This window comes from Equus caballus, unplaced genomic scaffold (genome assembly GCF_041296265.1).
Source record: "Equus caballus isolate H_3958 breed thoroughbred unplaced genomic scaffold, TB-T2T haplotype1-0000019, whole genome shotgun sequence".
NCBI lineage: Eukaryota > Metazoa > Chordata > Mammalia > Perissodactyla > Equidae > Equus > Equus caballus.
Window position 1 is genome coordinate 1,316,383 of NW_027222392.1, and position 24,332 is coordinate 1,340,714.

At 45.4% G+C, this 24,332-nt stretch overlaps 2 protein-coding genes across 3 annotated transcripts in view; both read left to right on the top strand.

Moving 5' to 3' along the window:
* The window catches only part of LOC138922938 (rho GTPase-activating protein 20-like), an 85,013-nt gene extending 73,282 nt beyond the window's left edge, over nt 1-11,731 (top strand). For both annotated transcript variants that reach the window (XM_070259396.1, XM_070259397.1), the window contains 7 exons: nt 929-1,038; nt 2,415-2,604; nt 3,814-4,111; nt 5,010-6,451; nt 8,077-8,281; nt 10,406-10,521; nt 11,386-11,731. In XM_070259396.1, the coding sequence (XP_070115497.1) occupies nt 929-1,038; nt 2,415-2,604; nt 3,814-4,111; nt 5,010-5,158 (747 nt within the window). In that variant the 3' untranslated portion in view covers nt 5,159-6,451; nt 8,077-8,281; nt 10,406-10,521; nt 11,386-11,731. The remainder of the gene's footprint in view (nt 1-928; nt 1,039-2,414; nt 2,605-3,813; nt 4,112-5,009; nt 6,452-8,076; nt 8,282-10,405; nt 10,522-11,385) is intronic.
* A 135-nt stretch (nt 11,732-11,866) lies between these two features.
* On the top strand, nt 11,867-24,102 carry LOC138922939 (myosin phosphatase Rho-interacting protein-like). Its single transcript, XM_070259398.1, has 6 exons — nt 11,867-12,000; nt 12,425-12,530; nt 13,436-13,520; nt 17,029-17,117; nt 19,906-20,067; nt 23,660-24,102. The coding sequence occupies exons 1-5, from the start codon at nt 11,997-11,999 to the stop codon at nt 19,913-19,915; spliced, it is 294 nt and encodes a 97-aa protein (XP_070115499.1). The 5' UTR covers nt 11,867-11,996; the 3' UTR covers nt 19,916-20,067; nt 23,660-24,102.
* The last annotated feature ends 230 nt before the right edge of the window (nt 24,103-24,332 follow it).

Below are 24,332 nucleotides of genomic sequence, written 5' to 3' on the forward strand. Positions count from 1 at the left end.
GCTGAGTGAGAACAATAGAAGCTAGGTGTGCTTGGAAGCTAGCAAGACAAAGTGACAACTTCCCCTCAGTCTTGCACAAACATTAAAGCTTCGTAAATTTTAATAGGCCCAATTCTACGATGTTAAACTTGTTCCTCAGCCCTCTAAAGTGACAGATGTTCCAGGCCTCCACTTAGGAAGCTGACATTTGTGCGTCTGTAGCCCTGATACTCAGAGTCCTGAAGCTGCAATGTATCTAAGTTTTTAGTAAGTTTCTTCTTTTGGAAGGATCTGTATGTCCCACTCACAGACTGTAAGGGGTAACACATTGTTACCCATTGGGGATTTTAATATATTTCCAATGTCTGCTGCTTCCCAGTCTGCAGGATCGAACGTTCATACAGTTAAAACCAGGATGAACGAGGCTATTGTGACGCAGTGTTCTCCCAAGGAGCACACATACCTCAAGTCAGAAGGCTCAGTTCTCTCTTAATATGTGTGCGAGAGCACGAGGGTGTGCGCGTTTGGTTTGTTTCAGAACTTCTCTTGCTTGAGTTAAGAGCAAGCACTGTGTCTCAAACGGGGATGGGTATTTCTTCTCAAGAAACTAGCAGGATTGAGGATGACGTCTTACCGGACCTTGTCAGTTTCTACTAGTTTACTAAAATGGACACCAAGAGGAAGTTCCAGGTGATAGAAGGGGGCTTTCTCTTCGCTCCCACTGTGGCCCACTCTGCTTTGGTGCTTCTAAGTTTTAGAAGTCCAAGCACCCACTTCAGGGTGTGCAAGTCAGTGGAGAGGTGGAGCTGAGCGCTGCGTGGGTCACAGTGTGGGGAGCCTGAGAAGGAAGTGGGGACAGAAACTCAACTTTTCAACTCCATGTTTTCCCTGTAATTTGTCCAATATGTATTTGCCATAAGAATAATACTCTTCTTTTGATGTGTGTAAGGATTTTCTTCGAAACATCCCAGGGAGCGTCTTTACATCTGACCTCTATGCTAAATGGGTCAGTATAACTGATGGAGAGAATGAGGAGGAGAAAATCGCTGCCACTCAGAGGTAACGATGCCATGATTACTCTACTGGGGCACACCTCCAAAGTACAATCAACATACTCTTAGGAAAATATTAGCTTATACTTTACAGCTTTGTCCACTAAAATAATGACCAATGCCAAAGAGTTTGATTTGACCACTCCCACGGAGGCCAGTTCAAAAACAGTGGCATGCCTTACTGCTCTTATTGAGTTCTTGTTCTTCTCCTAGTCTTGTTAATAAGGAATCCTTGACCATTTTATACCTTCTGAATATGTTGTCGACGAAAATAATCCATAACCAATCAATAAATGAAAATTTGGGTGAGTTTATTCTGAGCTTAAATTTTAGGATTATAACCCGGGAGGTCTTTCCACAAAGGAACAGAGCACTCCAAAGTAGTGGGGGTACATAAGGTGGTTATATACCCTCAAAGAGGGTGTTTCACATGATTGAAATGTCCCTCCCACAATAGTCACAAGAGTGCCCTGTCGGCACAGCACTTGATAGACACAGCAGGTAGTGGGTCTGTTATCTCCAAGGGCGCAGCAGGAGGCAAGTCTATTGTCTCAAGCTGAGCAGTCACAGGTGAGCACAGCAATCAGTTTCTAGCCTAAGGAAAGATGCTTAATCCTTAAGGAGACACCAACGTTGGCAGGGGGAGGGAAGTTGCACCTTTATCTCAAGGGCCTTTTGCTCTTGCCATAGGGAATCTCTAAAGCAGATATACAATGCATGCTCAACGGCCTCGGTCAGGCCCTTTTGGAAAGACAAGGTCAGGTCCGAATTAGGTTTACACCAAAATGGCTTCCTCATATATTCCAATATATCCTATTACTTGCCATTTTTATTTGACAATATGAAACTGAGAGCAGATGAAATCCTTTGGTCCAAGAGAGATGCTAAAGGACCAATCTGCCAGGGATATGGTCTTACCTTTGTCAAACACTTAACTAGCCAGAGAAGTTCTTATCTGGTTCAGGAACTGAACTCAATGAAACATTTTTGCCTGGAACTTTGCTGGGATCTTACCCTGAGACAGTGTTCCTATATTGCTACCTTCAAAACAAAGGGAGCCTTTGAAATTTCATCGCTGTTTAATTTAATCAATGAGCTTTTGTGAACTTTAATTGAAGAGTTTCTGCAATGTTTCAGAGTTTTAAAACATATTTACATTAAATTCGATGTTAATAAGATGTGCCCAAATGAGAACACGTTCTAGGCGTTTCAGGGAAAATATTTCAGGCAGCATGTTTAGGAGGGCCATTTCTGCATTCTCGTGCATGTTCACTGGGCTTTGTGCCTGCTCTACAAAGAAGTCCTCTGTTCCCTTTCTCTGTATTTCCAACTTCCTGAGCAAAATGACGTGCTGTCTTTAAAGGTCCATTTTTGTGTCTTTAGGCTTCTGGATGAGCTGCCCAGAGCCAATGCAGAGCTCCTGCGCTATCTTTTTGGAGTGCTGCACAACATTCAGCAGCATTCATCCGTCAATCAGATGACAGCTTACAACTTAGCCACCTGCATAGCCCCAAGCATTCTTTGTTTGCCCAATGCCTGCAGCGCAGAATTAGAAAGTGACATCACAAGAAAGGTAATGAAAGCTCTCATTTGCGTGCCCTAGGGGTCAGAGTCCCCACTTGGAACCCAAAATGGACGGTGTTAACTCTGACAGACCAGTTTTTGAAAGTGTATCCGTTGAGTGGCAGAGTCATTTATCCTCCTCTGTGGGGATGGGAAGGAGGGTTGTTAAGGGGGAACTGTGAGCAGTTGAGTCTCTCCTCCCTTCCTGTCCATGAGACTAAACTCTGGACGGACTGAACAGCAGAGAGAGGAGTGGCTCGATATGACAGAAAAGAACCTGGGCTTTGGAGTGTGACAAGCCAAGGTTCAACTCTCAGCCTAATCACTGAGGGATGTGTAACCCTGGGCAAAGTTTCCAAGCCATGGTTTCTTCATCACACGATGCCGACAACACCCAGCTCCTCTGGTCATTACTGGCACATCCTAGGCAGCTTGGGCAATATGAGCACCCATGGCTCCACACACTTTGGCCTTCCTCTGCCAGCTTTGGCTCATTCAGAAAAATACTTGGCTACTATTTTGCCTCTGCTATAGGGTGAGGAAACTAGTAAAAGATTCCAGAACACCCTATCAGAGCTACAACATGCCCAAGAAGATCATAGCTGTTTCCCAAGAGAGTTTCCCAGAAAGTAAGGGTGGGGCAGGCAATGCAAGAGGAGGGGCTGCAGCCAGACAAACTGAATGGTGTCTCTCCAGCTGCTTTCTTCCCTCACAAAAACCCACAGAAATCTCTGCTGCCCAAGTTTAAGCAGCACCTAAACTTACAAATGAATTTCACGTATCCGTGTCTATTGGGTGCTTTATAAATTTTCCTAAGATGCGATATGTCTATTATATCTCAACAAAACTGGAAAAAATGTTTAATGAAAATGAATAGATAAAATTTCATAAGAGACTATACATCTTCCCCCAAACATCCTATGTGGGTTACATTTGAAAATTGCCTTTGTTTTCAAGATGTAACCATTGATATAAAAATGTTAGCTTTTAAACTAGACCACAAATTATGCCTTTAGTCCACTGATGAAAAGTATTTTAAAACCTGTGCCCGAAGTACTCACGAAAGTATCACAGTTCGTTCTTAGAGAAAACTGGTTCTCTGAATTTTTCTTAGTATTCTTTCACAATTTTTGTTAGAGCCAAGATTCATGTATGAAATGTGATTTATAACTATGCCATATGAAAAAGAACACCCCGTTTTTACCCTTTTGTGTTGCAGATTTCTCTTGTGCAATTTTTGATTGAGAATTGCCTCCAGATCTTTGGAGAAGACATTGCTTCCCTCCTGGGGGAGAGCTCCATGCATTGTGATGGCAGCGAGAAGGCTGCAGATCCTTCGACTGACCTCGGAGAAGACATTGCTTCCCTCCTGGGGGAGAGCTCCATGCATTGTGATGGCAGTGAGAAGGCTGCAGATCCTTCGACTGACTTCGGAGAAGACATTGCTTCCCTCCTGGGGGAGAACTCCATGCATTGTGATGGCAGCAAGAAGGCTGCAGATCCTTCGACTGACTTCGGTGAGAAACAGGCAGCGAGGCCGCCAGGGGTCATGGGAGATACCTAGACGGGGGATCCCAGAGCACATCCCAAGGGCAGTGATTCCCGTCTGCTCCTCCTTCCACAGGCTGGCTCACAGGTCAGGCAGGGTTGCACACTGTTGTGAGACCAAAGAAAGAAGAAGTCGAGGTCTCTGACTTCAAGAAGTTGCTGGTGCAGCTCGTAACAGCTTTAGGAGACATCATGGGATAATAGAGTGTCTGGGAACATTTTCAAACAAAACTTCAAATCTATTATGTGTATAATAGACGTCCTCTGGTTGAAACCAGAGTGAGGGCCCCGAGGCGCTGCTGCTCAGTGGTCCCTGAAGCACCGAGGAATTCCAGTGCTCGTTGAAACAGATTAAGAGGAGCAGCATCATTGAGAAAAAGGAGCTGACTTGATGTCAGACAACCTTTCAGAGTACTGCAGACTCCTGTGCTACCATTTCCTGGCTGTTTGATCTTTGTCCAATTATTCTAGCTCGTTTTCAGTTTCTTCATCTCTAAACTGTGGGGGGTAATAATGTTTAAATCTTAGGAGTGTTGTAAAGATTAAGTAAGATAATGGATGTAAAATAAATTTGTGAAAAAGTATTTAAGAAGGCTAGTAGAAGTGCCCCTGATGCTAGAGCTGGTATTATTGGCGCCTCGCTAATCACAGCTAACGGGCAGGAGTCCATTCTAGAAGGTAGAGTTTAGATTCAGAACCTGGGGGCCTGTATCATGAGCCCCTTCCTATTTTTGACATTTCTTGGTTTCAGACATTTACCTCAATGCTCTGAGGAAGTCTTTAGGAAAATCCATTTCATCGCAATGAGATGAGTCTAGTATCTGAGAATATGCTTATACTAAGACAATCGTTGGTTTTTCATTTCAGGAGTGTCAACCAAGCAACCTGTTGAATCCAAGCCAGTGAGAGTGATAGTGACTTACAAAAAGGCACAACTGCAGAATGACGTCGAGGCCCCACGTGGCATGGGTCCACCCAGCTCCCTGTCTGCAATGCTTTCAGTCACTGAAGATTAGAGTCTCCATAATCATACTCGACACTTTCCTTTCCTTTCCTTCCTGTAATATCCCACCAAGAACGCTTTCTCCAAAATTCTACTACCTCCGTTATGTTCTCATCACGTAGACACCAGTCAGCTAATGCCCCTGAAATCATTTTCAGCCCCTTGTAACAAAAAAGTGTGTGGGGGTGGTGAATTTATAGAAAAATACAGGGTCAGAAAAGGAAAGTTTTCGTAGCTCCTGGGAATCACCTCAGGACTCAAGAACAGTAATTCCTGAGCTTGAAGATTCCAGTCCTCAGTCACCACAGGGTCAGTAGATTAGATGGAAGGATCCTCTCAGACATCTCAGGAAATACGCTCCCAACTTGTAAGAGACCAATTTTCACAAAGTTAAACACATGAATCTCACACACTAGAGTCTAAACTTGAGTCCAAATGTTATTCAACTCATCTTACTGAGGAGACCAGTAAGGTGGTAAAGAATGTTTTTGAGTATAGTACTTTTATGGCACCAAGCTGGGGCCAAAGAAGCAAATTTTCTTTGTTGGACATAAACAGTTAATGTTTTAAAGGGTAATCAATCTATAAGCTTTGAATTTATCTTCTCCTGTGACAAAAATCTACAAATTAACATTATTCTATTTTTACGACACACAGTGAAGGACATCCAGATTTGGACTCCTCCATCTTATACTTCCCATGCAAGGTTTCCTGGAGGGGAATCTGTCCTCCCTCTGTCAACTCTCTCACCCACCCTTCACTTCTCACCCTGCTGACATGTGGCCTCTCCCTGTCTTCCTTTCCAGCAGCCTCAGTAGATCACATTCAACCGATGACCAAGCCCCTCCACCTGACAAACCAAAGCACATCTTCTGGGATTCCTAAGGCACTTGCCCTGCCAGGGTCTCGTAATTCCTGAATTCTAATCTCATTTCCCTGGTAGTTCACTTCTCCCAGGTCATGTTGTTTATCTCCATCTTCCTCTGTTTATATCATTTCATGGACTTTTCTACATCTCCGCCTAAACCCGAGGACTCTTCACGTCATTCCCAGGTGCCCTCAGCTCTCGTGTTGCCTCTGATTCCCTGCTCTCCTATCATCCCACCAACGCTCATCCCATCACAGACCCATGAGTGCAGCAGTGTCCTCTCTGGCCTCCCTGTCTCCAGTGGTGAAGTTTGGGAAGGATGGCCCCATGTCTGCCTCCCACCCTAATGTTCCTACTTCAGGGCAAGCTCCCTGAGCAGGGATGAGGCTGTCTAGCACAGCCTGGCATTCCACTGCCAACCACCAGACTCAACACCAGGTAGGTATTCAGTAAATATTTGCTATTGAAGACATACCCCTCACTATATAGGTCACGTGGTACTGCATCAGGATGAGGCCTGAACTGGGAGAGAGTCAGCTGTGCACATCTTCCTTTTTCTGCCCTGATCCTGAGAGCTGAGGGGGCATCAACCAGGGAGAGACCTGTGCATGGAATTCCTTCCTAAAGTGCATAGTATGGAAAGAGGGGGCAGTAACTTTGCAGTGGAGAAAACGGACAAGCACTACCTTAGCCAGGCGATCAAGGTCAACATCAACAGTCATACATCTAGTTAATAACAATGAACCTGTATAATTTCATCTGTTGTAACCAATATCCCCGATTGAGGTAAGATGCTAGTAATAGCAAACCAGAACAGAGGTGTATGGGAACTCTCTGTGCTGTCTTTCTTAAATTTTCTATCAATCTCAAAACTGTTCTAAAAAGTAAAGTCTATCTTTTAAAGAGTTCCCATTAAGTATAGATGAAAAATGGTATCTTGGGTTTTCTTTAATTGGACATGCTTTGTTTACTAATGCAGGGAAGTCTGTCCACATTTGGGTTGGCTACTTACATTTGTTCTTCTGTGGATTGCTGATTGTCATGTGCCCCTAAGGTTTATGGTTATCTGTTATGTGACATTAGTGTAGTCATAGCTCACTGACACAGTCTCATGAACTACCAGAGTCCGAGGAAGTATTAACTGCCTGCTTTTCATTATCCAAATACCCATTTTACTGATGAAGAAATGGAGATTCAGAGAGGCTGAAAAATTGAACCAAGTCCACATTTAGTGTCACACCTAGACCTTGAACTCATATCTGTCTGACTCCAGAATTCCCTAAACACCACACTATACTGGGAAGTACAAAGTGTGTGACATTGGCAGGAGGAGGGGGGTATCCTGACAGCTGGCTGGGTGTCCAGTGACAAACTTTAATTCTGTATTTTAATGAAGTGATGACACCCCAACGGGGGGCACCATCCAGGCAAACTAGAAGTATGTAGGAAGTCCCTGAGTGGCTGCTGTGAGAAATGGCTCATGAGGGCAATGAGCTTTGTGTTCCAAGCAGAGGGACTAGAGTAGGTCACTCCAGACCTACTGAGAACAGCAAAATGGATCCTCTGTAGTCGCCCTCAGAAGAAATGCAACTTTCAGGGGCCAGCAGGGGACACAATCTCATGTCATACATCATCATAATTTAATGTTGGCACTGAAAACTGAAGCCAGGAAGGGGTATCGCCTCTCCTCAGAATTCTTAAACAGCATCCAAGCTGTGGGGGACCCCATTCACCAGCACTTGCTTGTCAGGTCTTGACCTCAAGAAATTGGGCAGAAATCCAAAGGCTCTGGACTCAAGGGATGGGATTTGACCTCTGGCTTGGCTGCCTGTCTTGTACAACCTTGAGCAAATCAATTCACCACTGGGGTCCTTGCTTTGTTCATATCAAAACAGGAACCACTGCCCTACTGACCTCATAGAATTTTCCAGCAGATGAATAATAGTACTGATGGCTAACAGTTACTGCACAGTCACTACAGACCGGTATTTTGCAGGCATCATCGCATTTAATACTCACGGCAATCATGCTGGCCACGTACTTATATTATCCTTATTTTATAGATTGGAAAACAGCTCCAGAGGAAGGATATCGTTTGTTTGAGGTCACCCGGTTTGCGAAGATGAAGTCAGAATTTAGAGCCCATGTTGTTCAACGATGAGTTACGTCACTAACCACGTTCCAAAGTGACGCTAGATGGAAAGAATGCTGGTGCTTCAGAGTCCTGGGGCAACCTTGAGAAGCTGCAGAGGAGTGGATGACCACGAGGTGGGGCATGGTATTTATCACTGGGTGGATATGCAAGCTGAGGGGGTTTGGAGAAGAAAGGTGCAGAGAGAAATGAGCTTGACTGGGGAAAACGAGCAGAGCGGGAGAAGAGAGAGTTGGGGCAGCTGCCAAAAGGAATGGAAATCTAGGAAGACAGAGCTACTCGAAGGGGATTTTGAAGAAGCTTTGCTCTCAGGTGTACTTTGTGATAGCTATTCTCTAGCCTCCACTAAACCTTCAGGAAAATCCCTACTTTTCCTCAATGCCTTTAGGGGTGGATCCAGGGTTACTCATTGTACTGCTCATGGATGGCAGTGCTTCATTTTCATATTCCCACCTGCCTCAATACTTGTTATCCTACTGTTTCAAGATAGGAAAACCAACTCCTATCATAACCCCTAATGGGTTCTATCTGGTATCTCCTACGGGACTTAAGGGTAGTAATACTCTACAAAAATCAGTTGGTTTTCTAATTAACAACAAAGAACAAGATTAAGAGGATATTAAGAAAGCAGTTCCATTTGCAAAATCATCAAAAATAATAAAATAGAAAAGGCTGTAAACTGAAAAATACAAACATTACTGAAAAAAACGAATTTAAATAAGTGAAAGGGCAACCATGTTCACGGACTGGATGACAATACTGCACAGGTATCCATCAATACCACCCACAGCGATCTCCACATTCAATGCCATCTCATTCAGTGCTCACCTCCCTCAGGTCAATCCACAACGTCTCCTGCTCTTCCCTGTGGTTCCTTGGTTGGGAAAGTTCTGGATAAACATCTGTTCTTTTGGATTCAGATCCTAGACACCTAACACTCAATAATTCCATGGAGCTCTTAAAAAAATCTTGATTAGGGCCCAGTACATTACAGTCACAGGCTATGAGAGTTTTTAGTACAGCAATGGGAGAAGAGCCCTAAAATAGGGAGGAGGTTCCATTGTAGTAACGTTCCTGTTCTATCAGCCCTCACACTGAGTAAAACTACAGAACTTGATTAAAAATATATTAGCTACATCAAACAGTCATATAAAGTAAGGAATTTATATTTATTTTAAACTAATATGCATATTATAAAATTACATATAAAAACATAAATATATGTAATGTATTATATGGAGAGAACTTCGTATGTAAAATGCATTATAATGTATGAAATGCTACATATTGCATATTATGTGTTACATGTTGCATCTTATATATGTTGTATATTATATGTTACATATAGAGAGAGAGAAAAAGAAGAGAGGATGTAGGGCAATTTCATTTTCCGATTCTAGGAAAATAATGAAACCCAAACCATCAGGAACGGTATCACTTGAGCAGAGCATAGGTGCAAGTACCATCCGTGTTATATGCAGAAACATTCACCTTGACCCCAGGGGGCATCTGGGCTGAGACTAGATGACTGGAATCTCTGGGCGATGGTGAACACAGAATTGGGGGACAGCAGATATGAAGACGCACTGAGCCACATGCCAGACGCCCCAAGCGCAGAGAGAGCTTGTGAGCTTCTAGCGGTGGAGACTTGACACACTGCGGGAGAGGAAAATGAAGTTACTGGACCCACTGAAACAGGACTCATTGATCCTCTAGCCCATGGTGGGCAGTGTGCATGAGCGTGGTCCTTCAGATGTAAACAGCACAGCCCAGGGAAAGCTCTGACCTGGGTCAAGCAGCATCACCCAACAGCCACCAGGGGGAGCTCCTCCCTGCACTTTCCTGCTCTGTGAAGGGCCCCTGAGCCCCGGGTTCTTCTCCCATATCCAGCTTCCCAATCCCTCCATTCACCACTGGCTCCACACCTTCCCTATAGGAAGGAATGATTCTGACCCATGATGCCTTGAGAGTGTCTGAGACAGTTTCTGGGGTTGGGTGAGGGCTCCCTGCAGAGGTCAGGGGTCCTGGCTCATTACTATGGCCTCCCAACTTATTCGTGATGGAATATATAATAAATGCGTTAGCTCTAAAAATGTCCTAATTTTAGTAGCTATTTATAAGTAGTATGTCATTAGTCATTTATTTCTATATTTTACAGTGACTTATGAAACCTGATATTATTTGTGTTTTTCAGATAATTCAATTATTTTTTCTAATTCTTCCTTTTCCTCTTGTTTTAGATGCTCCTTCTCTTCAAATTTCGTGCTCATCAAAGTACATATTTTTCTGCACTGTATCAAAGAATCCTTTGTTTAATAGAAGACACAGAATAATTCAGTATGGACCTTTGTCTGAGGTGAGTTGGGGCTCTCAAATACAGATGACGGGAAAGGAAACAATAACCCTGCACATTTTATGAAACGATGTGCTAGCAATCCTGGAATGAACATAAAATCATATTTGATTTCACGCTGTGAGAACGCCAATGTGGTGGTTAAATTGCAAAGATTACTGGAGAAGTTTTGTCTTCCTCCTGCTCCTCTCTAATTCCAAATCCCCTCAGCTGCTCTGCCCGTTCCTTCTGCCCCAGATAACACTGCTGAGGGAAAAGGGCATTTAAAATGCTGCATAACGTTCACACCAACTCGGTCAGACTCATTTCAGTGTCATTCTTTACATAATACAATAAATAATATTCTTCTCATGATTCATTCCAGAGACATTGACGAACTCCACACAATGAAATGCCTAGAGAGACAGTAACATAGGGACACAGGAAGTACTAATTTGCAGTCTCCTGTACAACTAAGACTGAACAAATGTCACAGAGGACAGGAATGACCTTGGTGGTGGTCAATAGGGGGACTGCCTTATAACCATTTATTAAGCTCTGCCCGTATTTTGGTGCATATTTTCAAATTTATTTTGCGTATATTTTTAAAGCATTGGTAATATATAAATATTGTTTTATGTAAAAACCCCAACAGAACCTGTCTCAGACCTGGTCAGTATCAGGATTCAAGTTACTGGGAGTTGTTCACTTGGTGAATTTAGAAAATCAGATGGCAATTATTTGTTCTCTGGCCAGAGTTTCATTTGTCATCTGAGAGAGAGAGGCTGCATGGGGCTCACACCATTTGGCCCAAACAGAAGTCTGCAGTCGCTTGTCAAATAAATGTCTTTATGTTGTTGCATATGCAAAATACCCTTCTCTTTTCAGGCTGAGTAATATTTCTTGGCATTATCGTTATCTATTCATCTGTCGATGGACACTAAGCTGTTTCCATATCTTGGCTCTTGTGAACAAGGCTGCAGTCAACACAAGAATGCAGATGTCTCTTTGAGATTCTGATGTCAATTCTGGTGGATATATACCCCAAAGTGGGATCGCTGGATTGTGCTGAGTGAAATAAGCCAGTCACAGAAGGACAAATATTGTGTGATTCCACTTATGCGAGCTATCTGAAACGGTTCAACTCACTATAGTTGACAACACTGCATTGTGTCATTGAAATTTGCGAAGAGAGAACTTAAATATGCTCCCAAGAAAAAGAAAGAGAAGAAAAGAGAAACCTGTGTGGTGACGGATGTATTATTTATCCTGATGAGGGGAATCCTTTTGCAATGTATCAAATCATGTCATTGTAAAGAGATAACACGTTTATTTGGCAGTGATGCCCTATTAAAACTGGAAAAATACCCCCCCAAACCAAAAAAGAAGAAAAAAATGTCAAACTCACAGAAATAGAGGAGAATGGTGATTGCCAGGAGCTGGGGGAAGAGGAAAGAGGAAGCTGCTGTCCGACAGGCACAAAGTTTCAGTCGTGCAAGATGAGTAAGTTCTAGAGAGCTGCTCACAGCTCTGTGCCCAGAGTTCCCGGTACTGCAGTGTGCACTTATGACTTGGTTAAGTGGGCCGACCATAGGGTAAGGGTTCTTACCACAATAAAAAAAAAAAACTGGGCAATTTCTGGTGATCACAAAATGCTTAGAGTATATAACTGAAGGAGTAGTACATGAAATATCAAACTTCAAAATTAGATAATTTCGAAGAAATGAAAACTAGAATTGTTTGACATTGAAAGAATTAATATCTCACTAAATGTATTCTCTGAAAAAGATGTACAGTGTTTATAAATGCAGCGTTGAGAGGATCTGATGGGGTGACATTTTAATAAACTACTTGACGTTTAGTGGATACTCAATAAATGCTCGTTCTCCTTTCATTTCTGGTAACTTTGGACCCAATTCCTTCCCAGAGGCATCAGAAGAGATCACATCCATGTGCTTAGAGAACGTCACGTGTGCTCTGCGTCCTCCACGTAGGCAGGGCGGGATGGCTGAAGTGGGCTGGAGTCCCCACAGGTAGGTGTGTCCCTGGTCAAACCTTAGCACGTCAGGTTCTAGTAAAATAGTTTCTCCTTAGAGCAGACTTTTTAAGAACAGAATGCTCTAGCATATTTCAAAATTGTTCATTTTTTCTTTCCTCTGTGAGAAGCACAATATTTTTTCTCAGACATTCACTGTAAGAAGCCGGTCCAGCTGCTGGAGGCAAAACTCACAAAAGTTTGGGCCCCTGTGACCAGGTCCTCCTGGAGTTTTAACTCTCTGAGGGTCCACACTTGTCCACACTGGGCCTCCTGCAGATTGTCCATTACAGGTTAGGCTTCCCTGCCCCAGCACTGGTCCCCTCGGGGGCTCAGTTGTGATTCTCTGCGTTCACCTGTGAGTCTCCCCAATCTGGGGGCGGCAATTTGCCCTATGACCTCACTGCTCTTATGAACCTAAGAACAGCTGGAGCCTTTTCAGTTTGTTCAGCTGTTTAGTGTTTGGGGATGGAGTGGAGACTTCCAGGCTCCTAACATCATGGACCAGAAGCCAGAAGTCAAGCCAACACCTTATTTGTTTTATTTATAGCTCTTCTAATTAATACGGACTGGACATATAATAAAGGGTCCATATTTGAAATGCATAATTTGATACCTTTTGACAATTTATACCCCTTTGAAAACATCAGCACAATCAAGAGAGTGAACATTTCCACCCTGGCACAGTGCTTGTCCTAGGCTGTGCTGCTGGCACTTCCTGCCCCAGCAGTGGCAGGCTCTAATCTGGGCAGTGCTCTGCCCTGCTTGGGTGTCCAAAGGCCTGGCCACTGGGTGGGTGCCTCCAGTCCGGAAGTGTTGAGCCTGGTGCCTGGACCACCCAAAAAGAAATGGTCCTAGTTCCTGAGAGCAGGGGTCTGATTCGGTCCTCTCTTCTCTCCCCAGGTGGCTGGAGATGCTCATGTTCTATCCCAGGACCAACAAACAGAACCAGAAGAAGAAGCAGAAAGTCAAGCCACCCACGCCACAGGTAGGCAGTGGGTTTGCCAGTTGGTGTCCACTTTGTGGTTTCAGAGATGAGGAGCTGGGGCAAAGTGAGAGTACCCCAGAAGATTCAAGGGCTTCAGGACCCAGCCTAAAATTAGGGGTGAGGGAAGGAGTCAGGTCAGGGCTGAGGTGGTCACCAGCCCTGCACGTTGTCTCCATCCTTCCAGTGGTCTGTGGGCTACAATCTGCATGCTCCTCTTCAAGCCACAGGGCAGGACCCACTACAGGGACAGGGTGGCCTGCTTGTGTGGTCTGGGGCTGCCCCAGGAGGCTTCCAGCCAGGGGGCAGGTGCTGAGAACCAGTAGCAGAGAGTGTGTCTCTTCTCCTGGCTGTCCTTCCAGCTGCTGGGAGGCAAAGAGCATGCCAGGAGGGGTTGCTGGCTGCACACACTCCTCATGCGCCACAGTCCAAGGAAGGACTCAGCTCGGTTCCACTTTCTACACAGAGATGCTCTTGCAGAGAGCAGGCTGAGAAAGGGGAGCCAAGTGAAGGGCAATTCGGGGACCCCACTCTTGCTCTGGGGCCTTGACCATAAATGGAAAAAATTGGTGCTGGTCTTGATTTTTGTGCCCCTGCTCTGACTCCCATGTGACCAGAGTGGGAGGTGGCTGGGGTGGTCCCACCAGGTCCAGTCCTTCCCCAAAGACCCCTCTCCTCTTCCTTCTCTTCCCCAGCCAGTGTCCAGGGGCTCAGGGCACCAGGAAAGGTTCTGAGCCTCAGTGAACTGATTTGCAAAATGGGCTTGTTTTGATCCGGTTATAGGATTATTTGTGAGCTTGAAAGGAGGTCTTGGGCCCAGTGTGGGTGCTCAGTAAATGTTATTCCTTTCCTCTGCGCTCAGGCTTCACTGTTACCAAGTGTTCTTGCCTGATCGAGCCTCGCAGTAACCCTGAGAACGAGCAGAGTGGAGATTGGGGGTCCCTTGGGCATCTTGCAAGGCCCAGAGCCTGGCAGAGGTCCAGGCATAGCAGAACATGGCTACCCCCAGGGTTCAGCAGTCCTTCCTGGTGCTCTCTCCTTCACTGAGTGGCAGAGATCAGCCTGGGTGGAACTGGGTCCCCCTTCTCCTCTACGCCCCCCGGGTCTCCCCTGGATTTGCCTGCCCTGGGCTGCTGCGCAAACCCTCCTACTAGTAGAGTGCAGCTCTGGGCCTGCTCTCAGCTGATGGTCATTGTCTGCCCTCTGTCTACCCTCCCCAAGGAGTCCTAGGCTAGCATCCTCTGGAAGGTAGTGTCCCTGGCAAAATCAAATGGGAGTTGTTCCTGGAGACTGAACAGCTTCCTGCAGGGGAACAGCAGACACACATGCAAATCCCCCAAAGCTGGCTGGTTTGAGAGAAAAAACTCCCAGGCAGAATAACAGCGTTCAGGGTTACGCTGCGTTTCCATAGTAATACCTTGGAAATAGTGCCGTAGCAGACCTCCTGCCTCCAAATAAGGCAACTGCAAGTGCAGAAGACACGCTCGGCCCAGACCAGGGAATTTGATGGTGCTCCTGCTCCCTAGCCGTTCCCTCCCCTGTGACGTCCCCTCCCCCAAATAATGCTGGCCTTGGCCAAGCTTCACCTTTTCTGTTGGTAGCAGGAGCCATGTGATCACAGGGTGGGAAGAGCCCCCACTTCCCTGAGGGTCTGTTAGAGCCCGGGTGGTCTGGGGTCCCAGCCTCTTCCACTCAACCCCTCCCAAGCCCCAGCAGAAGCCAACCAGGCAGAGTCTCTTTTCCTTTGCCCCTTGCTCCTCAGAGCATCACCTTGAGGCTGCTGGTTTCTGGAAGCTGTGAACTTTCATCAGGGCCACGCTGCTGTGAGTCAGTCTCATGGGGTGAGGTGGGGCCTTTCCAGAGGAGAGCTGCTGATCTCTGAGAAAGCCTCCCTTCCTCAGCCTGATGCCAGAGTCATTCTAGTGCACCAGACGAAGCTGAGGGGGAAGTCTAAAGCCTTTGGGGCCCCCGTAAAGACAAGAACCCAAGACCCCATACCTGGCCTCTGTCTCCATGGCCTGGGAGTTTCAGATCAAACCAATGGGGAGCTGCTACACCCCATTCCAGGCCAGAACCCTCCTTCTCATTGGGTTCCTGCTCAGTTTCTGTGCCCAGGAAGTAGAAAGAAAGGCTGTCGATGAAACCCCTTCCAGAGAGGTTCCATGGAGGTGACAGAGGCTGCTTGGCCCGGGCCTGCCTTCCTACCCTATTTCCTCTTTCCTCTTGCTTTGAAAACCCTTTCTGAGTAGCCAGATAAATAGCACAGACTTCATTATAGCGTTGACATCCCTGAGCAGTGCCGCTGTCCTGGCCACACAGGGACATAGAAAACCTGGTGCCTCCACTCCTTCCTTGTGCACAGGCACTCAGGGTCTCTGTCGGCATGAGCTCCAGCATCCCTCTCCGCCACAGTGGTGACAGTGTGCGGAGCGGTAGCAGTGCCATGTGGCCCTGGCCTGGCCTGTGAGGCATCTTACTTTCCACATACCTGCTTTGGAGAAGAGAAGCAACTTTCCCTAGAGACCAGGCTTCCTCCCATCACCCACCCAGCCCCTCTCCTGGAAGCCAGCATGGCTTTTCTGCTGCCAGACTGTCCTTCAGTCCCCGCTGACTTGATCAGGCTTTGGCTGCTGTTCATGGCCCCCATTCTCTGGGAAGAGTCCTCCAGAAGCAGGGAACGTGGGGAGGGATCTGGGGATGCAGCCAGCCCTGCACAGGTTGGGGGGCCCTTGGTGTGGGAAATGCATGCATTTCCCTTGCATTTGAGGCCTGGAATTTCCTCTGCCTCTTGCAAAAATTAAGCATAGATCTACCATATGATCCAACTATCCCACTGCTGGGTATTTATCCAAAGAACTTGAAAGCACAACGGCATAAAGATACATGCACTGCTATGTTCATTGCAGCATAATACACAATAGCCAAGACATGGAAGCAACCTAGGTGCCCATCAAGGGACAAATGGATAAAGAAGATGTGGTATGTATACACAATGGAATACTACTCAGCCATAAGAAATGATGAAATCCGGCCATTTGTGACAACATGGGTGGTCCTTGAGGGTATTATGCTGAGTGAAATTAGTCGGAGGGAGAAAGTCAAATACCGTATGATCTCACTCAGAAGATAAAAATAACGACAAACAAATACCTAGCAACAGAGATTGGATTGGTGGTTCCCAGAGGGGAATAGGGGCTGGAGCAGGGCAAAAGGGGTGATTAGGTTCACATGTGAGGGGGTGGACTATAATTCATTTTTGTGTGTTGAACATGATGCAGTCTACACAGAATTTGAAATATATCACGATGTACATCTGAAAGCTATATAATGTTATAATCCAATGTTACTGCAACTAAAATGATAAAAAATAAAAACATAAATTAAATTTTTTTTTAAATAATGAAAATTTGCTACCAAAACAACACAGTAATGATTCATAGAGGCAACATATTAAGAGGATACCAAAAGTGCAAATGGAATATTTACCACATGTATATTTTTTTATTCCCAGACTGTGCTTTGTGACCTGCCTTTGCCTGGAGGAGTCACACCTTGCATGCTGATAACAATTCTGGGCACAGTGAAGTGCAATGCAAACAGGTGAACAGCAAGATTAGCAAGTCTGTCGTATTTGCTGATTGGTTTAGAATTTTTAAAACTACACATTTAGAATCTTGGCTATACCACAGTACGGGATTATCCTATAAATCAATATGTATTCCCAATACGGGGACAACGTTTCCCTCACTGAATCTTAAACCAGAAGAATCAAGAATAAAACAGAGTCCTACTTTCTGAGGACAAAGAGGAAGAGCAGGAAACCCATTCTGTTGGTGTTTCCTGGCAGTGAAAGCCTTAGAGCTCAAGGAAACGTGGAGCTTTTGTAATGTGATGCCTGGCTGTCTCTCCACCTCTGAGCCATACATTGTGTAAAAAACCAAGCATGCACATTATGTCTACATGCCCATCAAAAACAAGGTGTGAAAACAAAAAGACCCCACTGGACATTGTTCCGAGTTGGTCTGAGCGCTTGAAAGTGATGCCACTCTGTCCTGATGTGCGTACAAACCTCCCCGCAGTTGTGCAGGTCACAGTGCAGTCTCGGACCTTGCGAGCTCAGCTGCCATTTCTATCTTCATAGTGGGGGCAACAGCAGGGTCACAGATTCCTATGGTGTTAGCCTGGTCTACAGCTGACAAGTGGCAGGATGGAGAACCCCAGTTTTCTGAGCAGACTCTATATACTTAGAAGATTTGAACAGATCCCTCAAGTTACAAGACTTCCTCAAAATAAATCAACCTTTGCCATTGGAACTGGTTTGACTGAGGTGAGCTAGGATGGGGTAAGATTGGAGCTAACTGGTAAATCCGTGCTGATCCATGGCTGCCCTGGGATGCCTGGGCCTGGTGATCACCACTGGTTATACCTACGTGTAAAACAAGAAGGCTAAGGATATCCTGAAGCTGTCCAGTACGCCCGTCCCTGAGGTCAGTGGTACCACTAAAGCTACTGCAGCCATTAATTCATCTGTGTTTCTGGGTCTTATGACCAGGACACAAAAGGCACAAAGTCAAGCTGTGCACACAGGTTTATTCAATAATTTGCAAACAGACTCCATGAGTGTCTGTCACCTTTTTCCTGGTGAGTCAAAGGGAGCCACCTCCTCTGTTAGCAGGAGATAGACTCAGCTCTGATCTGATCGCTTTACATCCAAATGGCCCACTCACTCCAACCTCCAGCCAGCTTCCTCTGGTTCCGCATGAAGGTTACCACCCTAAGCCAACTGCTACTTCCACACAGCCTGTACAGCTTCTGATGGCACAGTTCTTCCCTGCACAATAAAGCTTGCCTCACAGCAAAGTACAAAACATATATACCCTCTGCCTATGTCCTCGTCCATCTTTCCTCCCAACATAAGGTAGGACCCAGCACACCTTACCCTGTGCACACAGCACTCATGATTTTTTAATATCTGCTCTCCTCCCTGTACGACCCCTCTCATGCAGGACCACACTGATATACATATCTTTGCTTTATTTAGGGTTATTGCACTGGAAACTTTAGCTCCAGGAACACTAGAGGTGCAGACTGACACTGCGGCCACTCAGAACTAATTCTGGTTGAAGTGGTTAAGGTGGTCTAAACTGAAAAAATTATTGCTTGGTCCTGCAAATTCTATGTGAGGAATTACAAGAAAAAAAGAACACTGAAGGCAGTAGAGATGACAGTATCTTGCTTTTCACTGCAGAGGAAATATAGGCATTGGATTTTCAGTCAAATACAAATTCTATTGCCATTGGCTATCTTGGTCTTTTCCCTGTGAATTTAATCATTGGAAGACACAGTGTGGTGTATGTGTTCATTACTGGGTGAATCAAAACATACAGAGAATCATTGTTAAAAGGTCTAGAGTGCAGACGTTGCTTTAAAACCAGAGCACATGCTGATTCTGTCAGTGCTCTATGGGGTTCGCTGAGACACTGAGGGAAAGAGTTAGTGATTCGACAGCCAGGACTTGTGTTTGCCTTGACATCCAAGTGCAGGAACTGGGGTCAAAAAGCCAAGCAGCACTTTCGTGGGGTTGGCCCCGTGGCCGAGGGGTTAGGTTCTGGCGCTCCGCTGCATGCGGCCCAGTGTTTCATTGGAGCGAGTTCTGGGCGCGGACATGGCACTGCTCATCGAGCCACGCTGGGGCAGTGTCCCACATGCCACAACTGGAGGGACCCACGGCTAAGAGTATACAGCTATGTACCGGGGGGCTTTGGGGAGAAAAAGGAAAAAATAAAATCTTTGAATAAAAAAATAAAGCCAAGCAGCACTTTCATTAGTTCCACTTGACATCATGGAATGTTTACCACATTTATTGTCACGACTTTACAACTTAGCATCGGAATACTGAACTTTAACGATGTTGTCTAGCTCTTGCTGTGTCAGGACTTGGCTTTTGGTTAACTATGAGGAAGCCGAGTATTTGAAAGCTCTTATTTGCCATTAATAGGGATTAAAAGCAGGCTGGCAGGGCAGGAAGGAGGTAACCGTTATTCTCTGCAAAGTAAGCATAAAGTGCCCTCAAAGTGACCCGAAAACCTCTGTGAGAAAACCTTGAAGACCTTTCATGGGTAGAGGTGGTAAAGGGGGAATGACAGCTGACTAGAATGACGTGACCAAGACAACGAGGCAAAAAACTCAGCACGTTGTCTTGCTTCCTGTCAGATGCTCATGTATTACATCCAGTCCTTGGCCCAGTGTACCGTCAGTGTGATTTCTGTTTAGAAAATTGTCAGGTATTTATACAATGATTTGCTCTTTAGAAAATTGCATGTTCTTCACTTGATACAAATGCACAGCTTGAATCATTTTACTAACTCTGGTCTTTGGTTTAAAACAGGCTTGCTTGAGATTTCAAGAGAGGGCATGATGTCGCCTTCCACTGTAACCCGCGCTTCAGTGAGAACAACAGGGGAGACATTGTTTGCATTACAAAGCTGGATAATATCTGGGGAAAGGAAGAAAGACAGGCAGATTTCCCCTTTGAAAGTGGTAAACCAAAGTAAGTTATTGCTACTATGAGATATTGAAAATGTCTGTTGCTCATGGGACTCGCTCTAAACCACAATGCCCTTGAAATGAATTTTCATCAGCTCCCCTGAGACACCTAACTAGGACATCTCCTCCCAATCCCAGGGGACCAGGCACTGCAGGCTGGAACAGGGCAGGAGCACTGACCACAGGACCTTGGCACATGTCAGGATTTGGAGATGGCTCTTTAAGGAGGTGAAATGAGGTCCTGATGCAACGGGACTGGGGTCCTTATGAGAAGAGGAGACACAGATGCAGAGAAGCAGCCCCGTGAGGACGGAGGCAGAGATGGGAGGGAGACAGCCACCAGCCCAGGGACCCTGGAGCCCCAGACACTGGAAGAGGCCGGAGGGACCCTCCCGTGGAGCCTCCGGAGGGAGCACAGCCCTGCAACCCTTGACCTCAGACTCTGGGCTCCAGGATGGGGTAGGACGGATCCCTGGGGTTCAAGCCCCTGAACGGCCCTTCACCTGGAACTCTCCAGACCTGCACTCTGCCTCACCCATCCAATCCCGCTTTGCAGACTTGGCCACCCCTCAGCCTGATTCCCAGCCCCTGAGCGGCCCAGGCAGCCCTGACAGGGCAGGCCGACGACCTGGGTGGGGGGACCGGAGGCAACTGCCCCCCACTAACGATTCCCCTAAACCCCATCTTCCCTCTGGCATCTGATACGCAGACGCCCTCGGCTCGCGCCCCATTCCTTTATATCCAGGCCGATGACACCCGGCCCCCCCCAGGGCTCCCCGGCCGAGCGCTCGGTGTCCGGGGGTGATTAATGCCCAGCTTGCTGCGTGAAAGATGTGAGTCCTGACTCGGTTGGGGGCCAAGCAGCCCCAATTAACACAGCAGTGGCTTTCATGTTCACCTCAATTAAGCCGGCTGCCGTTTCCTGAGTCGTTTCCCGGGCAGCGTCCCGCGGTGTCGGCCACACATCAAAGGGCCTCACGGGCCACGCAGCAGGTGAGGCTCATTTGCACACTGACCCAGGCAGGCGGGGGCGGGGGGTGCTCTGGGAGGGACCCGGAGCTGGTTGGGGTGAAGGGTCATGGGGTCGGGTCCCTCCAGCCTCTTCTGCTCATCAAACCATGTGAGGCAGCATCTTGCATGCAAAATGCAGGAAAACGGGCATGGATGTGAGTTCAGGGCCACTCTTCCTCAGAAAAAACTGATCTCTGATTCAAAGGATGACTCGGGTCTTGAGTCAGAGGCCGCTTCCCCCTTTGATGAGCCTGGTGGTGGGGAGGTCACAGGGCATGGTGGGCACTGCCTCCTTCCACCTCTGAGGTCCGACCACCGTCCTTCAGAAGCGCAGGACGTGACTGACCCAAATCACCCATCACAAACCGACTCCCAGACAGCATTGCCTCCCAACCTCAAAACCACCATCAAAAGGGCCCAGTCGGTCCCCACATTTGCTTGTCTCCTTCCCCGTGCAAAAACCGACGCTCCATCCTCGGTGCCGAAAGCACAAAAACAGATGCCTGCATCCTGGGACAGTGATCTAGCTGCTGTTTGCAGGAGGAATAAATGAGACCAAAAACGAATGGGCAAAATACGGTCCATCTGTGCAGTGGAATATTATGCAGCCATGAAAAGGAGCCCATGTCAAAAAAATCTCTTTCCTTTTCATGGCTGCGTAATATTCCCTCCACAACGGACTGTGTGCTGTTCCTCCATTTATGCAGCTGTGGACACTTGTGGCATTCGATGCATCTGATTTTTATAAGTCGGTCTATTAACCTGAGCCGCTTCCTGTCCATTTTCCTTTCTCCAGGGGCTCAGTATTTATTCCCAGGCCATGTGACCCTGGGGCATCATGTCCCTGGGCAGCATTGACAGCTGTCGACCCTGCAGAGAGGCCCCCGTCCTGCTGTTTGCACACGACCCCACCCACCTCGCCCCCATCTCCACGAGGAGCTCGCCTGTCAGATGCAGCAGGCGATGCAAAAAAAATCCAGCACAAAGTGGATTTTTCATTTCTCAGGAATACTTGGGAAATGACTAGAAGGAAACACTAACAAAAATTAGCAAGAGTGACAAGGCAATGGTAATGAGCACGCTGTCTTTCAAAAGAAGAAATCATTCAAAATATTTCTTTATCAGAGTCGCAAACACAATCATGTCCTCTGGTACAGTAAAACCACTTTAAAGATATATTCCAGCACCCTGCTCCATTCCATCCCATTTCCCGTATATATTCTCTATCAGTGCACATCACACTGTATATACATATTCCAGCACCCTGCTCCATTCCATCCCATTTCCTGCATCTATTCTCTATCAGTGCACATCACACTTTATGTTTACTCATGAGATCTAAACTTCGTGTACAAAATACTCATCACCCTGAATAAGAGAGAGTGCAAGACGGCACAATCAAGCACACAGACTCAGCACGCTCTTCACAGTCTACTTTCCTTCAGAAGGTGGGCAAGTTCCTTTCCCTCCAGCTCTCGTTTTTCTCCTCTGCCAATATTTATTCATCCACTAGATCCTAGTTACTGTCCAAAAAAATTTATCAGCAGTTCTCTATATTTTAGATACCAGACTTCCCTCTGACATACTAATGGCAAGCATTACCTCATTCCATTGACTTTCTTTTTATCTTTGTTTTCTTTGATGTAAATGTTTCTTATTTCCATATATATAGGATTTGAATTTTTCTATTTTGCCACCAATAATTTCCTTTAATGTTTCTATAATTTCTAATTTACTCAGTAACTGCCCTGTCTCAGATTGTATCCTAAGAAATTATCAGAAACTTGGACACACTGAAAGGGATCACACTTATGTGGAGATGGCAGTGGTGGGGAAGGACAGAAAGGGGTGGAAATGTATAAATTTTGCATTGTTTGACAGGCATCTTTACTTCTTTCAGTTTTTAAAAGAGTGCCATTACTGTCTTCCATTGTAAAGACCAAGGAAAGAAAAATCTAATGTTGAGACATAAAAGAGAAGCTTGAACAAAAGTTGACCTTTTAAAAGATGTTAATTGAAGGATTATGTATAATAGGGAAATTAGAAATAGCTTAAATAGCTAATACGAAGAGAGTGATTAATTTGTAATATATAGCATATGTAAAACATAAAACATATACAGCAATTAATTAAAACATTTTCTTTTAAAGAATGATGTGGGTTTTTAATAACTGAAAATTTAACATTTAATTAGATCATCAGGGACATAATTAGATTGAGCTATTTGCAGGAATTTTTAAACGATTTTTTTGTATAAAAACCATTATTACAATGCTGGTGGAAATTAAAACACAAGAAAGGGTCACGCGATCTTGTCAGATCACCCAGCTCCTCCCAGGCTTTGTCAATATGTGTGTGTGACTTGTAAATAATTGCAGTCTGTCAACTCTGTATTTATACATTTTCAGAGATGATTTTGGAGATGTGTGTTTAAATTTTACAGAGATTTTTTAACAGTGTTTTTAATCATATTTTATGAGTTCTAAAGCAGCATAAAAGAAAAATATTTGTCACCTTATATAAAACATCTACATAATAAAAATGCCAATTAACATATTTATTGTATTTCTGCTATGTTTTCTCAGACAGTTTCTGAGGGAAGAATCATCAACAGCTTTTAACTATTGCTGGAAGAAAGCAGCAATAAGTGGATGAGAAAAGAAAAGTTTGAGTGAGTTCTACTTTCTTTAAGTCTCCAAATGGACACTTAAGGGGGAAAATGCTGATCCAAAGCAATGGCTGACAGTGTTCCGGATTAAGTGAGAGCCTATTCATCCTCTAAACATGTAAGACTGATTGGGAAACATCTCTATATTTGTTTTCTAGAAAGACTCCACAGTTTATACTTGTGGCCAACTAATGTTAAATTTTGTCATTCTTACTAATTTTTTATACCAATACCTCTTGCTCTTGATGTCTCAATACTTTAACTAAAAATGCTCATAATTTCTAATGGTAGATCCAAGGATATTGTTATTATTGTTGTTGTCATTATTAGTATTTTAAAGTACCATTTATTGAAAATCTACTATTTGCCAGGTACTGTAATATAATTTATCTTAAAACTCCATGGAGAAGAGACTGTTATCAAACTGAGGTTTATGAAGGATTACGTCTCTTGCCCAAGGCCATATATGGCCTTCAACCTTTGGATTTAAAACAGTGGCAGGGTAGAGATTAAAACCCAAGTCAAAGCCCACACTCTTTGCCACTATCCTGTACACATCTTGGGCCGCTGCTAGACACACCGGAACCACC